General features: G+C 58.1%; 1 protein-coding gene across 2 annotated transcripts in view; it reads right to left on the bottom strand.

The window, feature by feature from the left end:
- Positions 1–7,346: 7,346 nt before the first annotated feature.
- Positions 7,347–18,196, bottom strand: part of NUP210 (nucleoporin 210) — a 100,008-nt gene continuing 89,158 nt past the window's right edge. The window contains exons 33-40 of one of the 2 annotated variants that reach the window (XM_067755606.1): positions 17,157–17,293; positions 14,609–14,732; positions 13,532–13,678; positions 11,671–11,921; positions 10,363–10,579; positions 10,058–10,153; positions 9,893–9,976; positions 7,347–8,715 (exon numbers count right to left, since the gene is read on the bottom strand). In XM_067755606.1, coding sequence (XP_067611707.1) covers positions 8,615–8,715; positions 9,893–9,976; positions 10,058–10,153; positions 10,363–10,579; positions 11,671–11,921; positions 13,532–13,678; positions 14,609–14,732; positions 17,157–17,293 — 1,157 coding nt within the window. In that variant the 3' untranslated portion in view covers positions 7,347–8,614. Of the gene's footprint in view, positions 8,716–9,892; positions 9,977–10,057; positions 10,154–10,362; positions 10,580–11,670; positions 11,922–13,531; positions 13,679–14,608; positions 14,733–17,156; positions 17,294–18,196 lie in introns of those variants that run through there. The other variant, XM_067755607.1, reaches the window with a different exon arrangement.

Here is an 18,196-nt window from a genome sequence, read left to right as displayed (position 1 = left end):
CGGGAGTGCAGGGAGGGGTCGGAAGCCTCCTGGGGCCCTGCAGCCAGTGCAGGCTGGGCTTAGAGGGTGAGTGAAGTTCACGATTGCGAGGACCATCCCTCCCATCAGCAGGGAACCTCAACTGCTTTTGTCATTTCTGTCCTCAGCAGGACTTTGGTCCCCATCCCTGGCTATGCCAGGCCGACTGGAGTGGACTCCACTGGGACAGAGATGGCCACAGTCAGGGCGGCTGGTTCAGGGAGGGGCTTCCAGAAATTAAATCCCAGTTGGGATTTCGGCTCAACAACTCTTACAACCCACCCAGAGAAAAGCACATAATGCCACGTGCAGCAACATGGGTGGATCTAGAAATCATCATACTAAGTGAAGTAAGTCAGATAGAGAAAGACAGATATCATATGATATCACTTCTGTGGAATCTAAAAAAAATGAGACAAATGAACTTACTTACAAAACAGAAACAGACTCACAGGGTTAGAAAGCAAACTTGTGGTTACCAAAGGGGGAGTATGGGGAGGGGGGGATAAATTAGGAGGTTGGGATCAACATACACACACTACTATATATAAAATAGAATACCAACAAGGACCTGCTGTATAGCACAGGGAACTCTTCTCAACATTCTGCAATAACCTATATGGGAAAAGAATCTGAAAAAGAATAGATATGTATAACTGAATCACTTTGCTATACACCTGAAACTTATACAACATTGTAAATCAACTATATTCCAATATAAAATAAAAGTTAAGAAAAAAATCTTGGGAAGAAAGAACAGCAACTTGAAAACGGAGCTGGCAATCAGCAGAGGGGATACAGGTGATGTTTCTTTTCTTGTCTATATTTTCTACTTCAATTAACTCAGATTACTCTGTAATCAGAAAAGTGCACACAAGTCACCTGGGGGTCTTGCTGAAATGCAGGTCCTGATCCAGCAGGTCTGGGGCGGGGCCTGAGAGTCTGCATTTCTAACAGGCTCCCGGGTGGCGCCCACACTGTTGATCCGAGGAGGACCAGAGTTTGAGTAGCGTGGCTGTAGGGTGTTAGAACAGGGAGTCGGAGGGGGAGGGGGAGGGGGGAGTGAAAGGAGGAGGGGGAGGGGAGGGGCGCAGGACGCGAAGAGGAAGAAGAGAAATTGCAGAAGAGGTGAGACTTCTGCCCTGAGGGGGGGGCCAGGCAGGGGGAGAAGGGAGAAGAGACAAACAGAAGGGCAGACCGGCCCAGGGGCCGACGGGAGCATACCCAAGGCCCCAGCGGACCTGGGGTGGGAGGAGCCCATGAGGCTCAGATGTTCCGAATCAGTCAGGAAAGTGGGGCCTGAGTGTCCTGCCCTTCAGAGCCTCACAGCGGCATGCTGGTTAAATCGGGCAGCCCTGCCCCACTCAGCTGTGGCCTCTGAGGTTTAGCCTCTCTCCTGCCAAGAGCAGGGCAGCCCCCGGTGGCGGCAGCTGTGCTCCCTGAGGCTGTGGATCCAGCGGGCGGGTAGGCGGGTAGGTGGGGCCGGGTGTTGGGTCTGCTCCCTTCCTGGACCCGCAGCCTTTTGGAGCTGGGGCACCTGATCAGAACCGAGGGGAAGCTGAGACCCAGAGAGGGGAGGGGACCGGCTGGACAGTCAGGGCTGGAAGCAGAAGCCTGGGGGAGCCTGGTGAAAGGACCAAGGGGCAGAGGTGAGGTGAGTGCACGTGTTTTCCCCAAATAGAGCCCGTCAGCAGGCCTTGGATGAGCAGTCATCCCATTGGCTGCCCTGAAGGGATTCCACTCACACAGACACCTACTGCTAGAGTGACCCTCTGAGCCGGTCTCTGGCCATGGCACACTCCTGCTCTGGCACCCTCCATGGCTCCCCATTGGCTACGGGGGAAGTTTCACAGCTTTTCGTGTGCTCCCTCATAGAATTTGGGAAAAACTCTATCCCCCACCACCCTTTCTAAGTTGACACCTGTTGTATACTTTTATCAGTAGGAAGTAGAACATATGAAACAATTTACAGGATGAAATACAATGAGGATTAACCATAATTAGAATATTTTATGACAGGACTTGATAAAATAGGTTTTAATTATCAAATTAAATAACCTACTCCGAATCTGAAATTATGTGAAATTTTACTGAAAATGGGTTTTAATGTAGGTCGAAAAGTGAGAAACCTAAAAGAAAGTCCAGTTAGACTGGGAAGAATTAACTTTGCTGACTTCTCCTCTCTGGATGTCCTGAACTCAGAACATCTCAACCCAGTCACATGTGCCCCTGGGGAATGTTACAGGACCAGGGGTGGGGGTGGGGGTGGGGGTGGACAGGAAACCTGGTTTGAATATACTGACCCCAGTCACCCCAAATCAGTATTTCCCCACATCCCCTAGCTTGGGAGCCAAGAGCTTTTTATACCCAGAACAACATGCCATAACTCTATCCCAGATGGGTGAGGATTGGAACCCAGGCCACTATCTGCTCCTCCCCACAGGAGGCTAGAAGTGTCTGACCTTGGGCTCAAACTGGCCCCTCCGCCTAGACACCCATTGTTCCCACCCTGGTTCTGACTCGCCTCCTCCCTGGAGCCTCTTCCAACCCTCCAAACCACCAAGGTCCCTTTCCCCACCTGTAGAAGGTGCTCTGAGCCTTGTCTGTCTCTCTGCCCCTCCACAGAGAAGGCCCATCTGACTCATCACTGCCTTCTGCCCTGCCAGCTCCTTGGGAAGCAGGGCGTTGATAAAGGCTGCCAACAGCCCCTGGAGGTGGTAACAGCATCTCAACCTTCCCGGCGTAGGGAACAAAATTACCGACTTGACAGCCGACACGAATCTGTCTCCAACTGGGGTGCCCAAGAAACAGCCCTTGATCATTTTCCTTTGATTTAGACCATGAGCGCCCATTCCCCTCCCCACATGGATGGTGAATGTCATTTCAATGGTTCCTGAAAACTTAACAAACTGATTACAGTTATACACTTAAACTTCCTACCTCTGCCCATCAATCTCCTCACCCTGGACCCCTGGACCCTGTGGGCAGTAGGGGCAGGTAGCTGGGGCTGCAACATTTGTCTACTTCTTCTGCACTTTAAGATGCTTCAGTCCCAAATCAATGCTTCTGAAGGAAAAAAAAAAAGATATATTCTAACATACACAGCATCCTTTAGCCACTCCCTCTGTGTCCGGTTGCCAGAGAAAAGATGATGCCTTCACATCTTTGGTTAGAGGTGAGCTAAAACTAGTCCTTTCCTGCCTCTAAAATGAGGGGCTTGGAGTAGATTAAGGAGGACGATGGGACTCCTCTCCTCTGTCAACACCAGCTGACTGGCTGTGGCTGCCGGGATGCTGGATTGTAGGGAATCTGAGGCAGAGTCCTGCTTGAGCAGGAAAGAGTGCTGGGAGCGATTAGTAATGTCTGCCAGGGCCACAGGAAGGGATTGGGGAAACACACGAACCAGAATTTTACCAGTTATGAAGAAATTCAGAGATTGAAAACTGGTGGCCTGAGGGTAGGTTTCTTCGGCCCACACAAGCTTTTTTTTTTTAATATTTTTTAAACTTTAATTTTATTACCATTATTTATAAGGTGGAAGGTTTTACTGCCCCCCAAAGGACTTTTGGAGTCTCTAGAAAACTAGAAGAATGGGCCCCACTGGGCTTTGTCCCCACCTGGCAGCTGGAGGTCAGTGGGTGAGGCCATGCGCTCAGGTCGCCAGCGTCCACCCCCAGCCCCTTGCATTCGGGGGCCGCCTGCCTGGCCCATCATCCACGTTTGTGAGCCTGGACCTGATGGTTGATTTGCTTCAGTTGGCCGGGTGAGCAGTGACAGGGACTCCTGGGGAATGTGTCATGGCCCCCAAGAGAGTGAGGACAACTGTGCCTAATCACCAGGGAGAAGAAGGCAGAAAAGTTCATATTTACTGAGCACCAAATGTTTGCTCACCACCATGCTGGGAGTTTTAGTACAGAAGCTCACTCAGTCCACACGGCGCACCTACGGAGGAGGTAGTGTGATAACTACCACTCTGCAGATGGGGAAACTGAGGCTCAGAGAGGTGACAGGAAGTACTCAAGGTCAAGGTCCCCCTGGCTGGTTAGTGGCACAGGCAGGAGATCTACCCGGTGCCTGGGTCTTGTCCACCAGGCTCTGGGCTGCTGCCCTTGGCCTCCTGATGTACCCCTCTGTGGAGAAGGACCCAGAGAGGGAGCCGCCACTGCCCTGGAGCCATTACACCTTGCAGCTGTGGAGCAATGGGAAAATGGGATTCCACTTTCCTGGTTCTTATAAATTGTCTTTATTTGCCATCAGTAAATACTCCCCACGTGAAAAAGTGGTCACCTGATGAGTCTGCTAATGAAATCTTCCACGGAAGTTAATGTGCTAATTACATACAACATAAAACAAAATAATAGACAATCACCAAACGCACGGTTCCCGGCTTTGTTTTCTTCCTTTCTCTCTCTCTCTCTGAGATTGCTCACTTTATGTGATGTTGAAATTGTGGATCTAGACAGGATCCTTGAGAATTAATCGTAGGGTGAAAGGCCCACGCCATTGACTAATGCGTCCTCATGACCTGTGTCACTGCTCTGGGGAGGCGGGGGTGGTGGTGGGGGATGACCTTGACCTTCAGGGCCGGGGCCTGATGTGCTACTCAGGGGTGGCCCCTGCTAGTCCCTTCCTGTCTCTGGGCCTCAATTTTCCTGTCTGTATGATGTATGATGAGGGAGTTGAACAATAAGAAAAGACAACCCATGATTGCTTTGTGTTAATGACCTTGACTCTTTTGTTAAATAAATTTATTTATTTATTTAATGACCTTGACTCTTTTGTTAAATTTATTTATTTATTTAATGACCTTGACTCTTGACCCCTCCGTTCACATCTGTGGCTTTGCAGCTCCTCCCAGCCAAGGTAGACTATTCTTGAGCCTTGATTCTAGGTTCAGACTCGTGACTGGTTTTGTTCAAGGGACTGGAGAGCACAGGCTAGCAGGCCCGTCCCAGCCCAGCCCCTGGGGGGCTGTGTGTTCCCTCCTGCCCTCTTGCTCCGGGTTGTCACCATGAGCAGGACGTGTCTCACCCAGCCCACTGGGGTGACAACAAGATGAGAGCAGCAGCCCGAGGGTGCGGTTGACTGGGCCCCTCCCAAGAGGGAGGAAAACGGGGCCTCTGAGGTGCCTGCCTGAGTGCCTGGCCCAGGCTCTGAGCACCAGGCACCCTTCCAGCCTCTGCCAGGGCCACTGGAAAGCCCTGTCCAGCGGGATGGGCCAAAGGGGCAGCCCTGGGCAGGGCCCAGGAGAAAACAGACTGAAGGTAAGGGGCCACGAGGCTGCAACAATGTCAATCAGACTCTGTGACAAGTGGCAGAAACCTACCCTGAAGGGCTCAGCCAGAAGGGAATCCATGCCACGCTTTGTATCAGTCACCTACTGCTGCAAGGACACCGCCTAACAAACTGTCCCCAAAGTCAGTGGTTTGTAACTATCATCATTTACTCTCGAGGTCACAAGTCTGCAGGTCAGTTGGTCTGGGATGGGCAGATTTGTCTCAGGTCCCTCTTAGATGTCTCTCCTCCTCCTGGGGCCAGCAGCTACCTGGGTTTCCTTGTTATTCTGTCAACTGCAGAAGGACAAGGAGGGTGAGCAGAAACTGGTGAGGCCTCTTTAAGCACAGGCTCTGAACTGACATGCGGTCACTTCCACCCACTTTCCATTGGCCAAAGCAAGTCACGCGACCATGGCGCCCCCTCCACGGGGGGAATGCAATCAGCCTCTGGGGGAGGCACTGGGAGGCTGAGGGCTGGGATGAGCATGCAGCCCACCTACCACCTCTTCCCCTGGAGCCACTTGGGGTGGCAGGCAGGCCAGATGCAGACAGGGGAACACTGCAGCGCAGGGAGGGAACACAATTCCGCTCTAGCCCCAGACGGGGGGCCTGCACCCCTGGCCGCCTCACCTCTAAACTCCACGCCTTTCCCACCCCCCTGGATGCCCAGGTTCCGGGCTGTCTCATAGGTGGTATTTCAGACCTCGAGATGTAACATTTCCAGTATGCCCCCCACACCAACACACACACAGAAAAACAAGGGGAGACAGAGAGACACACAGAGTTATTTTCTGGCCAAACTTAGGAATTCTGGAGAAAAAAAAATCTATATGCAATACTATAATTTTAGCGCTAAATGGTGCTAAAAGCATTTTTTGGCACCCTTTAGAGAGTGAAAGTTGCTGGGTTAGTTTGGGAACAGAAAGCTGAAGCACGTCACTGGGTTTTGTGAACGCCCTCGCCTCTGGCCGGGTCTGGTTGTTTCTAGCAGCACATGCTTTAAGATGACGGTGACGTCGGTGGAGAAGAGAGCCCAAAACTCTTGCTCGCATGCCTGGGCGTCAGGGGACGCCGTCCCGGGTTGGGGTGCAGGCTGGACACAATGAAAGCCCAGCGACTCTGGTGGCCCGACCGTCCTTGCCAGGCAGAGCCCCACCGGGTCTGCTGAGCCGGCATTGATGGGACGGGAGGTGAACAGGGCACCCGTCCCTTCAGGGCACCGTTTCACCAGCTGCCTGGGACACAGCCGCTCTGTTCTGGCCCCAAACGTAGTCACGTGTTGGCTTCTAGCAGCACGAGGGGCTGCGAAATGCAAATTTTGCATTGAAATTCCAGCTGCTCTTTGCCCAGCTCCGCGTCAGGGGCTCAGACTCCGAGGAGGCCGGCAAGTGATGTCCGGGACAGCTGGTCTCCACCAGCAGCACCTCTGGGTGGCCTGCGACCTTGGGTGGCTACCTGTCTCTAAGCCTCCGTTCCCACCCCTGTGACACGTGATGCCAGGCCCTGCCCCACGGGGCACTCAGGATGACCCCGCACGAGTGCCCCGTGAAGGCCGCAGGCAGGGCCTGGGGCTGGGAGGGCCAACCCTGAGGGGCACAGGGTGAGGGGCCGGGGAACACAGAGGAGGGGCTGCCAGCAAGGCAGGTCCAGTTAACTAACGGGGCCGGTGTCCGGCTGTGACCAGGGGAGATGGTCTCAGGGGTGGGGTGGTGGAGCCAGAGCTGCAGAGAAAGGGGACGGCTGGAGAGGGAGGGGAGCCGAGAGGCCGTCTAGGTGACCCCAGTGATGTGTGGGCAGGGCTGCCACGTCCTCCGACAGGGAAGGCCTGTCTGGGGGCCTTGAGCAGGCAGCTGTGGGCAGACATTACGGCACCCCGCCCTGGTGCCTGCCGGTCCCTCAGGGGTGGGAGGGAGGCTGGGCTGCCCAGCTAGAGAAGAGAGGCTGGCAGGACACAGACCTGCTCCCCAAATGCACACAACGGCAAGCAATGTCACCAGGCCTGGGTCACTTCTGGGCAGGACGCATGTGATTCCGGCAATAATCACGCTCGTCTTAAGAAATTATAGAGCTTTATTAAATAAACCAAGTAGAAACGCGCCTATTTACATCCAAGTTGCCAGTTTGAGCTCAAGTAATATGCAAGGCACAATTCTTCCTGTCTCCAGCTTTAAAAAAATAAATCGCATGGCCCAGTCCCAAAGGGCTGAGGCGGATTCACGTGTGCAGCTCGGGGTCCACGCCTGCCAGGCTCCGGGCCTTCCTGGGGGCGGCACGGCACCCCGGCCTCAGGAGGGGCCGCGTCCTGGAGGTCTCAGCTGCTGTGTGGACGAGGGCTGGGAAGGAGGGCGTTTTCCGAGTCGCCCCCTCCCCGGCCCGTCCTGGGAGCTGCCCGGAGGGAGGCCGTCCCGAGGGGCGGCAGAGGCTCAGATCCGCGAGGTGCTTTGTACAGAGGGAGGGACAGAGAACATGGGTCTGTGCGTGGGCGGAACAGTGGAACACAAGGAGAGTCCCTGTCTCCAGGCCAAGGACATTTCCCAGTTCCGATTCCGAAGTCCCTGTGCTGATAGCGAAGCCAGGACAGGGAGGATGAGCCGGGCCCCCTGGGGCTGAGTCCAAGTACACCGCTCGGGAAACAAAGCACCACAAAGGATGGCCATCCACTCACAGTGGCCCGAGGCGGGCAGGAGGCCCAGCTCCCAGCTCCCCGGAGTCTCGGGCGCCCCCGAGGCTGAGCCGGGCGCCCTGGCCCCGGTCCTGAGGCTCCTTGTGCAGGGACGGGGCGGCCCCTGTCACTCGTGTCTGTTCGCTGCAATCATTTCCCAGCAGCAGCCCGACAAGGGGAAAAGTCCAGTTTCCAGAGAGAGAAGAACCCACACAAGTAAAAAATCCAATAAAAAGTCCTTTCAGCAAAAAAAAAAAAAAAAAAAAAGTCCTTTCCCTGAGACCACTGCTATCGCAGCATCTACAGACCCCTTCTCCACAGACTCCCACCGGCTCCAGGTCCTGAGAAGGGAGCGATTTTAGAGACCAAGAAACTAAAAGCCGAAGTGTACATCGTCCCGAAACCCCAGACAACCAGGTTGAGGAATGAGCCAAGGTCTTTGCCTTTGCAAGACTCTCAGTAGAACAAGACAACAACACAAAAACCCCCAGACAACAAACTTAAACTCCTACTTATAAGAACAAGCTCGTGAGCATGGCCTAAACTACAGTTACAGGAAGAGGGGCGGCGGCGGCGGCGGCGGCCGGGCTTGCTCCAGGCTGGACCCAGCAGGCCCGGCCCTGGGGTGGTGGAGGCACGGGGGTCCTGGCCCTCCTGACTAGTGGGAGGGGTACACCCGGCTCCACAGCCCCGAGGGAGGGCTGGCTCTGCGAGCAGGAAGCAGCGCGTTGAAAGGCGTTGGCGATGAGGCAGGAACATCTAGGGTGGGAAGAGAGCCCCGGTGAGCAAGGAGCCAAAGGGAGACCTCTACGTTCCTCACACCCCGCAGGGCCTACGCCAGACAACGGCTCTGAGGGGCTGCGGCCTAGCTACGCCCCCGGCTGCCGGGCCAGCGCACGAGGCCCACAGGGGCCTGCTGAGCTGCGCACGCAGCGGCCTGGACCGTGCCCCTGACTTCCTGGCGCGCACGGCCTGCCAGGTCCCAGGATCCCACGGCCACGTCCCATCCACAGGACACACGGGGAGCGGGCCCGTCCATCTGGGCAGAGAAAGCTGCACGAACAGACTCCCACGTGTGCGAAGGGTCTGGAGTGCCCAGGAGGCAACGCGAAGCCCCCGGCGTGGCTCCAACAAACCGGGGAGGGGTGTGCTGGGGGACGGTTAGCAAGGCGAGCGCCCACTGCAAGCACAGCTGGATGATGAATCGGAGTTGACGTGGGGAAGCGAGCTGCTGAGCAGTCCACGGTTTTCCCTGGGGTCGCAGGCCTGAGAAGGCTGTGATTCTAGGGGTCCAGGATGCATGTAGGATCTTGTTACCCCAGGAACACCAACCTATATACACAGTGGTGTCCTCTTTCAAAAAACTCACGGAGCCCTTGAAGCCAGGCCATGGCCCCATAGGTCAGTAGACAGCCCCTCAAGGATTCCTTGTGGAGGGGAGAGAACCCTTGAATGGGAATCCGGAGACACAGGGATGCCACGGACAGCTGTGCAGGTGGGGTACTGCACAGCCTCAGGGGACACCACTCACAGAGAGAGGAGACCCTGGGGTTGTGCAGGGTCACCAGGGCTTCAGGACCACCAGAGGCAGGGGCACCACTAATAGGAATGAGTCCAGTGATTCTTCTCCATCCGAGAAACACCTCGTCGGGACCCCCCAGAACCCTCACCTCTGAGTCAGCCCATCCAGCCCCAGCTGAGAGCCCTTCGCGGTAGCCCCAGCGGGTGGGACCCCGGCCCCACACGCCCACCCGCAGAGACAGGGCTCCCTGGCCCCAGCCCCTCCGGGACCAGCATCCGCCAGCTCCCGTTCCCCCACCAGCTCGCAGGCCTGCCCTCTGGGCCTCACAGCCCAGCTGCAGCTCATGCCCAGGGCCAAGCCTTCTGAGACCTGGGGATCCTCCCCCGCCGCCCGCTCCTCGGGGTGGCTACTCACAGTGCGGGCTGTGCCGAGGGCTGGCTCGCGGGGAGAGGACCGGTGGTGTGCTGGGCTCCCGGGGTGTGCAGACCGCGTGGTAGGCTGCGAGACGCACGGGTGGTTAGAGTGGGGGTGAGGATGGGGGAGCAATCGGGGGGTGGGGACACGGCACGCCCGCCTCACCTATGATCGTGACCGCGGTCGCGGCCAGCAGGGCAAACAGCGTGAAGAACATGACCTGGTAGGAGTCCAGGATGTGCTGGAAGAGGCCGGCGCCGTCTGTGGTCCAAGGAAAGAGAGTTACCGAACCGTGTGCGGAGGCCCTCACGTCGTGTGCGTGCTCAGAGGGTGAGGGGCCCCGGGTGAGAGACATATTCTGCATTTCTGCTCCTGCAGCCCTCAGACTCCTGGTTCCACTCCCACCTGGACCACTCTGCCCGTCCCTTCTGCCAGGTCCCTCCCAGCGGGTGTCCCGTCCTGTAACTCACGAGCACCAGGTCCCCGGCGATCCATCACGAAGGCCACGGTGACGGGGATGGTGATGGCCTGGTTAGTGGTGGGGCTGGAGAAGGTCAGGGTGGTGGACAGAGGCCCCTGGCTGCCGGCCGTGGGGTCCGAGATGCCGACTGTGTAGGTGACGAAGCTGGGCAGCCCCAGAGACTTCTCCTTCACGAAGGCCAGCACGGCCGGGGACCCTGACTTCACCTGGGAGAGACGTCAGGGCTGAGGGGCACACCCCACGTCTGCCTGACACACGTGAGCTGCCCTCCCGGGCCCGTGGGCCGATGGCGGGGACCCCACCAGTTCCCGCTTCCCAGGCAGGTGAGGAGGCCTGGGCACTTCTGACAGGCGTGCAATCCGCAAACTCAGGGGAGCACGCTGTCTATGCTGGGGCATTTTTAGGGAAAGGACAAATCAATATCATGGAATTCTAATCAAGAGCTCCTTAAAAAAAATGCTGCACTGCGTGAGCGATCACCAAACTCCAGCTTCCCAAGGGAGCAGCCAGGAGCTCTGTCCATGACCCGTGGCCAGCAGCCCAGCCTGGGGCCCAGCAGGAGCTCCACCACCAATAGCGACTTCATGCCTGTGTCACTGTGAGGACATTCAGCTGCGTTTGCCGCAGCGAGACCAGAGAAGGAGCCGGCGGAGACACCAGCGAGCCCTTCGCACATCACCCCGACCTCCTCCCGGCCTGCCGGGCCGCAGGACCGGTGTCCTGCACCGCCACTCAACGGAGGGGGAAACCCAGGCCCAGAGATGGGGACACCATCGTCCCCAGGTGTGCGGCATCAGTGGATCAGTGATAGGTCAGAGGTTAGAGCTTTTCTTCCTGCCCCTCGTCAGCGGGCCCTCCTGCCCTGAATTCATTCGTGGGCACGTGACACGTTCGCTGAGCAGATGCCATGTGTCAGGCGGGCCCTGCACTCAGTGCTTCCCCCCATAAGTCACTTCCAGACGGGGAAGACCGGGGGCAATCCCGACCATTCACACGATTCTACGGGCCGACAGACGGAAGCAGTGCTATGGGGAAAAGGGTCAAGGGACTTAATTTTTAAAACCTTTTAGTTTTTTAATTTTGCGCCACGCAGCTTGCAGGACCTCAGTTCCCTGACCAGGGACTGAACGAGTGCCCTCAGCAGTGAAAGTGCGGAGTCCTGACCACTGGACCACCGGGGAACTCCCTTACAACTTCTAATTTTAAAGAGAGGTGGTCCAGGATTGCCACACCCCAGCTGGTCCTCCGTGCCTCTTGGTCCCTCTGAGGCCTTGGCTCCTGCCTGGTCACCACTCACCTCCAGGTTCTCCAGAACTTCCATGGCACCAAAGACCTTGACCTCGGAGCTGGTGTAGTGGTTGCTCAAAAGGATTTCAGCCTGGTCAGTGTAAAGCCCTGGGCTGAAGGGCACCTCGGCCCCGACCTGCTCTCCGGAGAAGCGGCTGCCTGGGAGAGAGGGAGTGACCAGCAGTGCTGTCCTCTTCAGGCTCAGGTGCTTCAGCTGCTTGTCCGTGAGCCTGAGCATAGTCACCGAGCAGAGGTACCGGCCTGTGGAGACGAGGGCGTTATTCCACCTCATCTCCTCTCCACCTAGGCCCTGATGCTAACCCTGCTCCCTGGAGGACTCCTACCCACCCTGCAAAGCCTGGTGAGGCATGCCCTCCTCCAGGGGCCTCCTGGGAAGTCCCTCTTCAGTGCCCCCCTCCCTTTGGACACCCATTCTGTGACCAGCTCTCCCCGTCTCTGTCTCAGAATCCTCTGTTCATGGATTCCCCCGGGGCAGGAATGCCTGCTCCAGCTCTGCATTTCAGGGCCCAGCCAGTCTGGCTCAGAACAGGGGTGAGGGAACGGTGAACAGATACCACGACCCAACCCTGGTCGTACGTGAGTGGGGCTGAGCCCCAGTGCTGCTGACGCCCCAGGTGCGGCAGGAAGTTCTGTGGAGGCCCGGTTGGGACTATTCAGGGTCCATGCCTGACCCACAGTGGGTAAAAGAGCTGAATGAACACTGTTGAGCGGTGCCTTGGAAAGCTCCAGATCCAGGAATCAGAACACCTGGGCTGGGGTCCCTCCTGTGCTCCCACCAGCCAGGCCTCTAGGTGAGTCCCTTCCATTCCTCCTCTCTCCCCACCACCAGCCAAGAGCCCCCAGGTGAGTCGGCTTCCTTGCTGACTCTGTTTCCCTTGTCAAGTGGGGGTAACATCGCACCCCTTGTGGGGCTGTGCTGGTGAATCCACGGGGCCCGGGACCACCAAGTGCCTACTCTGTGCTAAGCCCCAAGCTCAGGTCTTGCACACAGTGTGCCCTCAGGATACACCGCCTGTATCCCACACGGCAGCCGGGCTGCTGAGGATGCTTTTGCGCTGCTGCCAGAGGGACAGAGACGCAGAGCGAACCAGGGAGAGGAGGGCCTCGCCTGGCCCCTGGCAGCTGCAGGCCGGTGGCAGCGGATTCTTAGAAAGAACTGAGCAACCTGTCAAATGGTCATCCCCAGCCCCTCTCACGACAACACTGACAGTCTCGTTGCACGAGCACGGGACTCAGCGTCTCGGCATGTGCACGAGCTGGGCACTGTGCAAGCTCATCCCAGGGCCTGTCCTGAGCACTCACGGCATCCGGTGAGGGGTGGCCCTCCTCTCAGAGTGACCTGGTGACACTCAGGTCACTCCACTCGGCCAGCACGCCACTCCAGCCCGTGGTGCCGGCTGCCAGTTCCACGGCTCTGGTTACCAGTTCCGTGGAGCAGTTACACTCCACAGACGCCCATGCCCTCAACTACTGGTTGAATAAAGTCCCTTCCATCCCTCTCAGAGCCCCGTCATGCCAGCAGAGCAGGGCATCACCCTTCCCATTTCACGAGGGAAGCAGCCTCCTCGCCTGCAGGCTCTGAGGCAAGAAGAGCAGGAAAGGCCTGGAACCAGGTCCCCAGCTCTGAACCGAGTCCTTTCCGCCAGGTGTAGGTGGCTGCTGAGAGCAGCTGGGAATGCCAACCCCTCCCGGCGGCTGCAGGGAACCAGAGGCCGGGGTGACGGCATCAGTCCCCAGGCTGGGCTCCTGACGGATACCGCCCCCTGGACAGACGGCCATCGCGGGCCAAATGAACCGCAGGCGAACCTGCCATGCAGGTCAGTGTTCACTTCCAAACCCCGCGGACTCACCCAGGGCAGCGTCAAACTCCGGTTCTACGGTGAAAACCTCACGGGCTGGGAAGTCGAAGATGTCTTGCTTGAACTGTAGCTGGCAGCCGAGGAGGGATTCTGGGTGCAGGGCTGCGATGCTTTCCATCTGGCCGGGGGAGCACTCACCTGGGGACGGGAGGGGGTGAGAAGGCCGCGCACCCAGGCCCCCGAGGCCCCCACCTGCAGAGCCCCAGCACGAGGACATGAGAGCAGGCCACGTGGAGGCTGGCCGGCCCAAGAACCGGACCTGTGCCCACATTCCTCCTGAGGATGCCGCAGTTTATAAAAGCGGAGGACAAATGACTCATGATGTGGGAATGGGGGCACCCTGTAGCATGGGCAATTTCAGTATTTTTTTCAGAGCCCACATCCAGGGGCACGGCAGTGGGTCGAGCGGCTAGTGCATGTTGTCTGCTCCTGTCAGCAGGGAAAACGGGCGATTTATCCCTGGACATCAGGAGGGCACTAGTTCCCCACTAACACCCTGAGCATCGTTTGGGCAATGGCACAGTGCTGTCCACTTGCACTGGAGCAGGGCGAGAGGTGACCACGAGGCAGCAGAGGTGCATCAGAACCACGACAGTGGTATTGAATTCTACCAGTTAAGTGGTTTTTTAAAAACAGCCTGTATTGACGCATTTATTTCCGGCAGCTGCTGTCCAGGGCTGTCACAGGCAGGGGATGAGGTCGAACGTTCTATGCATGACTTGGGAGAGGTAATTATGAAAATCAGAATCGGCGGCGAGGCCTGCTAAGCCACAGTTTCTGGGATGAATAGTGGCTTTCTCCACTTGGGTGCCCTCGGGCTGACGTTGCACCTCCAGCCCAGAAACAGGCAGTTTCGCGGCACTGGGCTATCAGGAAGATCCCTTCACTGCTTCTGCCCATGGAGGACTCGAATTTCTAAAGAGCTGGAAGGGGTGGGCCAGTGGGGGTTAAGTGCCCGCCTCGGAGTCAGCGAGTTTGAGTAGGAAAAGCAGCAAAACCCCATCAGAAGGGCCCGAGGCCCCTGGCCTGGCAGGGCCCACGCGGGACACACGACCCCTCACTCCTTACCTCTCAGGTTAGAGCTCCGGTCTCCCACGGTGACCATCACTTTGGAGGCCGCAACCTCCTGGAAGCTGGTCTGGACGGGGCGGGTGTACCGGGCCACGATCTTCTGAGGGACGCTGACCACTATCTGGGGGGGAAGCCAAGGCAGGCCCTCGAGAGCTGACCGTGCAGGCCGAGCGCCTGGGACGCAGGTACTGCCCTTCCCGCGGTACAGGGGACAGGACTGAGGCTCCGGGGCTACGTGACCTGCTCAAACGGGGCAGAGCTGGACTAGACCCCAGGCTGGCCTGACTCTCCCTGGAGCCGGCTGCCCCAGCAGCGGGGCAGGGCGACACCAGGCCTGAATGCAAGCAGCAGTCGGGGCGGGCTGCAGACTTTGGCTCCCCTGTCAGTTATGATCGCGTCTCTGCACATCAGATGGGTTACTTAATCTTTCAGCAAAGAGAGAAGGATCCATTTTACTTCACTGCCATTTATTCAGAATAAATCAGCCCGACCAAAACGCAGACCCACACGGCCCAGTGGTGGCGGCCGAGGCTCATCTCCCCAAGTTATCTCCCGGCTCACCCCTCCCATCTAACCACTGAACACCTTACTGAGACAGGACGAGCCTTCCTAGGCTGGGTACCCCTTCCACCCTCCTGCAGGGCCAACACTCCGCCCTGCAGGCCCAGCTGTGGGCCACCGCCTCCCGGTGGAAGGCCGTCTCCGGCTCTGGGCAGGCGCCGAGCACTTCCTGCCCCCCACGGGCCTGCTTCCACCAGCACGTGAGTCCCTCGAGAGCAGGGACGGGGTCTCACTCCTCCCCAAGCTCCTGCAGACCCCGCAGCGCAGCCGTGGCCGATGCTGAGCTGGAGGGCCGGCCCCTCACCCTCCAGACTGACCGCAGTCACCTGCGCCCCTGCCCAGGTCCTTCCCGCTGCCCCCGCCTTCTCTGCTCCTGACTTCCACTCTGCAGTCTCCTGCCCCGTCCTCCTCCACACCTGGCAGAGGGCCCCAGGCCTGGTCCCGCTCCCTCCTGCTGTTCCCGCCACCCCCAGAGCTTCAGCCCCACGTCTGTGCTGCAGGCACCCCACCCTCCGCTGTCTCCAGCTTTGGGCCCCGGAGCTCCAGACGTGCCGGCCCAGCTGCGTCACCACCAGCCCCACCTGGAGGAGCTACAAACACCTCAAACTCCCCATCGTCCTCCCCCAACAGTGGCGCCTCCTCCTGTGCTCCCCTCTCTGCAAAGGGCCATCCTCCCCCTCGTCGCCCCAGCCAGACCTAGAGACTCATCCCCAAGGCCTCCCTCTCCCAAGCCCCGCTTCCAAACAGTCACCAAGCTCTGATGACCCTCCCTCCGGAGTCTCTCCAAACCCACCCTTAGTTTCGGCCTCCGCAGGGGTGCCAGTGAGGGCCCATCCTCTGTCTCTCAGCTGCCACCCTGCAGCTATGCCCCCTCCCTCAGGCTCTTAGACTCAGCCAGGCACCAGGCAATCTTCCTAAACATACTTCTGATCTATATCACTCTTGCCTTTAAAAAATCTCTGATGAATCCCTACTGTGTCTGGCATCGGTTTCAACATCTTTACCCCCAACAGCAGCAGCAGCAGCTCATACCCCCGGAGCACGTGCTCTGTGCCGAGTACCATTCTAAGGCCTTCGCACACATTAATGATTCATTTAATCCACACAACGTTAGCCCCATTTTACCAGTAAGAAAACTGAGGCACAGAGAGGTCAAGTAACTTACCCAAAGTCACACAGCCTCTCAGTGGTCCAGCTGGGATTTGCACCCAGGCAGCCTGGCCCCAGAGCTTAACCACTGTTGTGATCTGATCGCAAAGCTAGCCTCCGCTCCCACACACCCCGGGTTCCAGCCCCAGGGCTGGCTCTCGAACCCTGCCCACCTTTCCCGTGCGGTGCCCTCCTCTGCCAGCTCCCCCAGCCCTGCCCGACCACCCTCCGGGGCTTCTTGGGGGTGGGGGGGGACTGCTTTATTCGTCTCAAGGTGCCTCTATCTGCACTGGGCTCGACCGCACTGCACGGTCGCAGCACTAAACACACCCGCTATTAAGTTAAACTGCTAGATTCCACAGGGCACACGCTGCTCTAAAAATGAGACGCGTGGAACGCAGCCAGACTGCTCATCGATTCATTCTTGGCTGGAGATAAACAGAAGAGAGAGTGGTTCTGTTCACCTCCAGAAAGACTCAAAAGGTGACTTGCTGGGGGAGTTTAACTTTGCCAGTGATGCCAAGTCGCTAAGCGGGACCACCTACGGCCGTGACTCCTGGGGGACGCCCACGCAGGCAATCCTGCCCCCAGGGCTCAGCCGAAGCACGTGGGCGTGGGGATCACCCCCAGAAGGCCGCCTCCGTCCTCCCACCACTGTGCACTAGGGAGCCGGCAGCCTGGGAGGGGAACCTGCCCCCGCCAGGCTCACGAATCCCCATCCGCCTGCCTCCTGAGATGCTGGACCTTCCTTCTTCCTGACAAACGGGAATCAGTCAGTACGGAATCTGAGAGTTCCACCCCGAAAGGCTCGGCCACATGGGCCCCAAAGCCCCACCTCCTTGTAGGTCTTCAGGTGCCCGGCGAGCTCGTAGTAAACGGTCACAGATCCCGCTTCCCGGGCCACGGCCACGCCCGTCTTGGGGTCAACGTGGAGGATGCTGCGGGCTGATGAGCTCCAGGTCCCGGGGATGCCTGGGAGGGGAAGCTGCACGTGACCCCTCTTTCCCATGACTGACACTCCAGCCACTGCATCTCACCTGGGTCACCTGGGCAGTGTGCTCGCCGCCCCCAGCCCCACGCTCCACTGTCCCACCGCTCGGCTCCTGTCTGCGACCACAGTGCCTCCCCGCTGGGAATCTCTTGGTCATTTCCCACCCTGGGGTGACCCGGGCGCTGGCCCCCCAGGGCTGGCCCACTGCATGCCTCCCCACTGCACCGCCCCCGCCCGCCCACCCTGCTCAGCAATCCCCTTTGAACAAACAAGGCGGTGGCAGACTCTGAGCTGTCACTAGACGGCGGTCCTCAGTGAAGAGCCAATCTCGTCACATGATAAACGCAATGAAAGGATTCGACAACCACATTCTATTTGTGGCAAATAATACGTGCTTTTCTTTAAAGGCAGCGTGTAACTTCCTTTTACAATGAGTTTAATTAGCTTTAAAACAAGGGAGCCGATTAGGAAAAAAATTAAGTAAACGATTGCACGTGTGGCTCGTGGATGCACGGGTGGTGCGGACAGTTGCCCTGCCGCTTAGCGGCTTCCTCGGCTGAAGTTCCCTCCTAGAGGCACCTGCCCGCGTAGCAGCCCCGCCAAGAAGCTCATCAACACCGAACAGTCAGGGACTTCCCTGGTGGTCTAGCAGTTAAGACACCGCACTTCCGGTGCAGGGGGCGAGGGACCAGGGCAACGATGATCCCACGTGCCGTGCGGCACAGCCAAAACCACAACCAAACAAAACACCGAACAGTCAGCTCCTCGGCTGCACCAGCCACGTTTCCAGGGTCCTGTGGCTCGTGGCTATGGGGGTAGACGGTTTCCACAAGGGCGGAAAACCCCTAGAGCGGGGGGGAGGGGCGAGCTCCTCTGTAGAGGGC

Source organism: Pseudorca crassidens, chromosome 10, assembly GCF_039906515.1.
Source record: "Pseudorca crassidens isolate mPseCra1 chromosome 10, mPseCra1.hap1, whole genome shotgun sequence".
NCBI classification, from domain to species: domain Eukaryota; kingdom Metazoa; phylum Chordata; class Mammalia; order Artiodactyla; family Delphinidae; genus Pseudorca; species Pseudorca crassidens.
The sequence above is the reverse complement of the archived record's forward strand: the minus strand, read 5'-3'. Positions and strand labels throughout refer to the sequence as shown.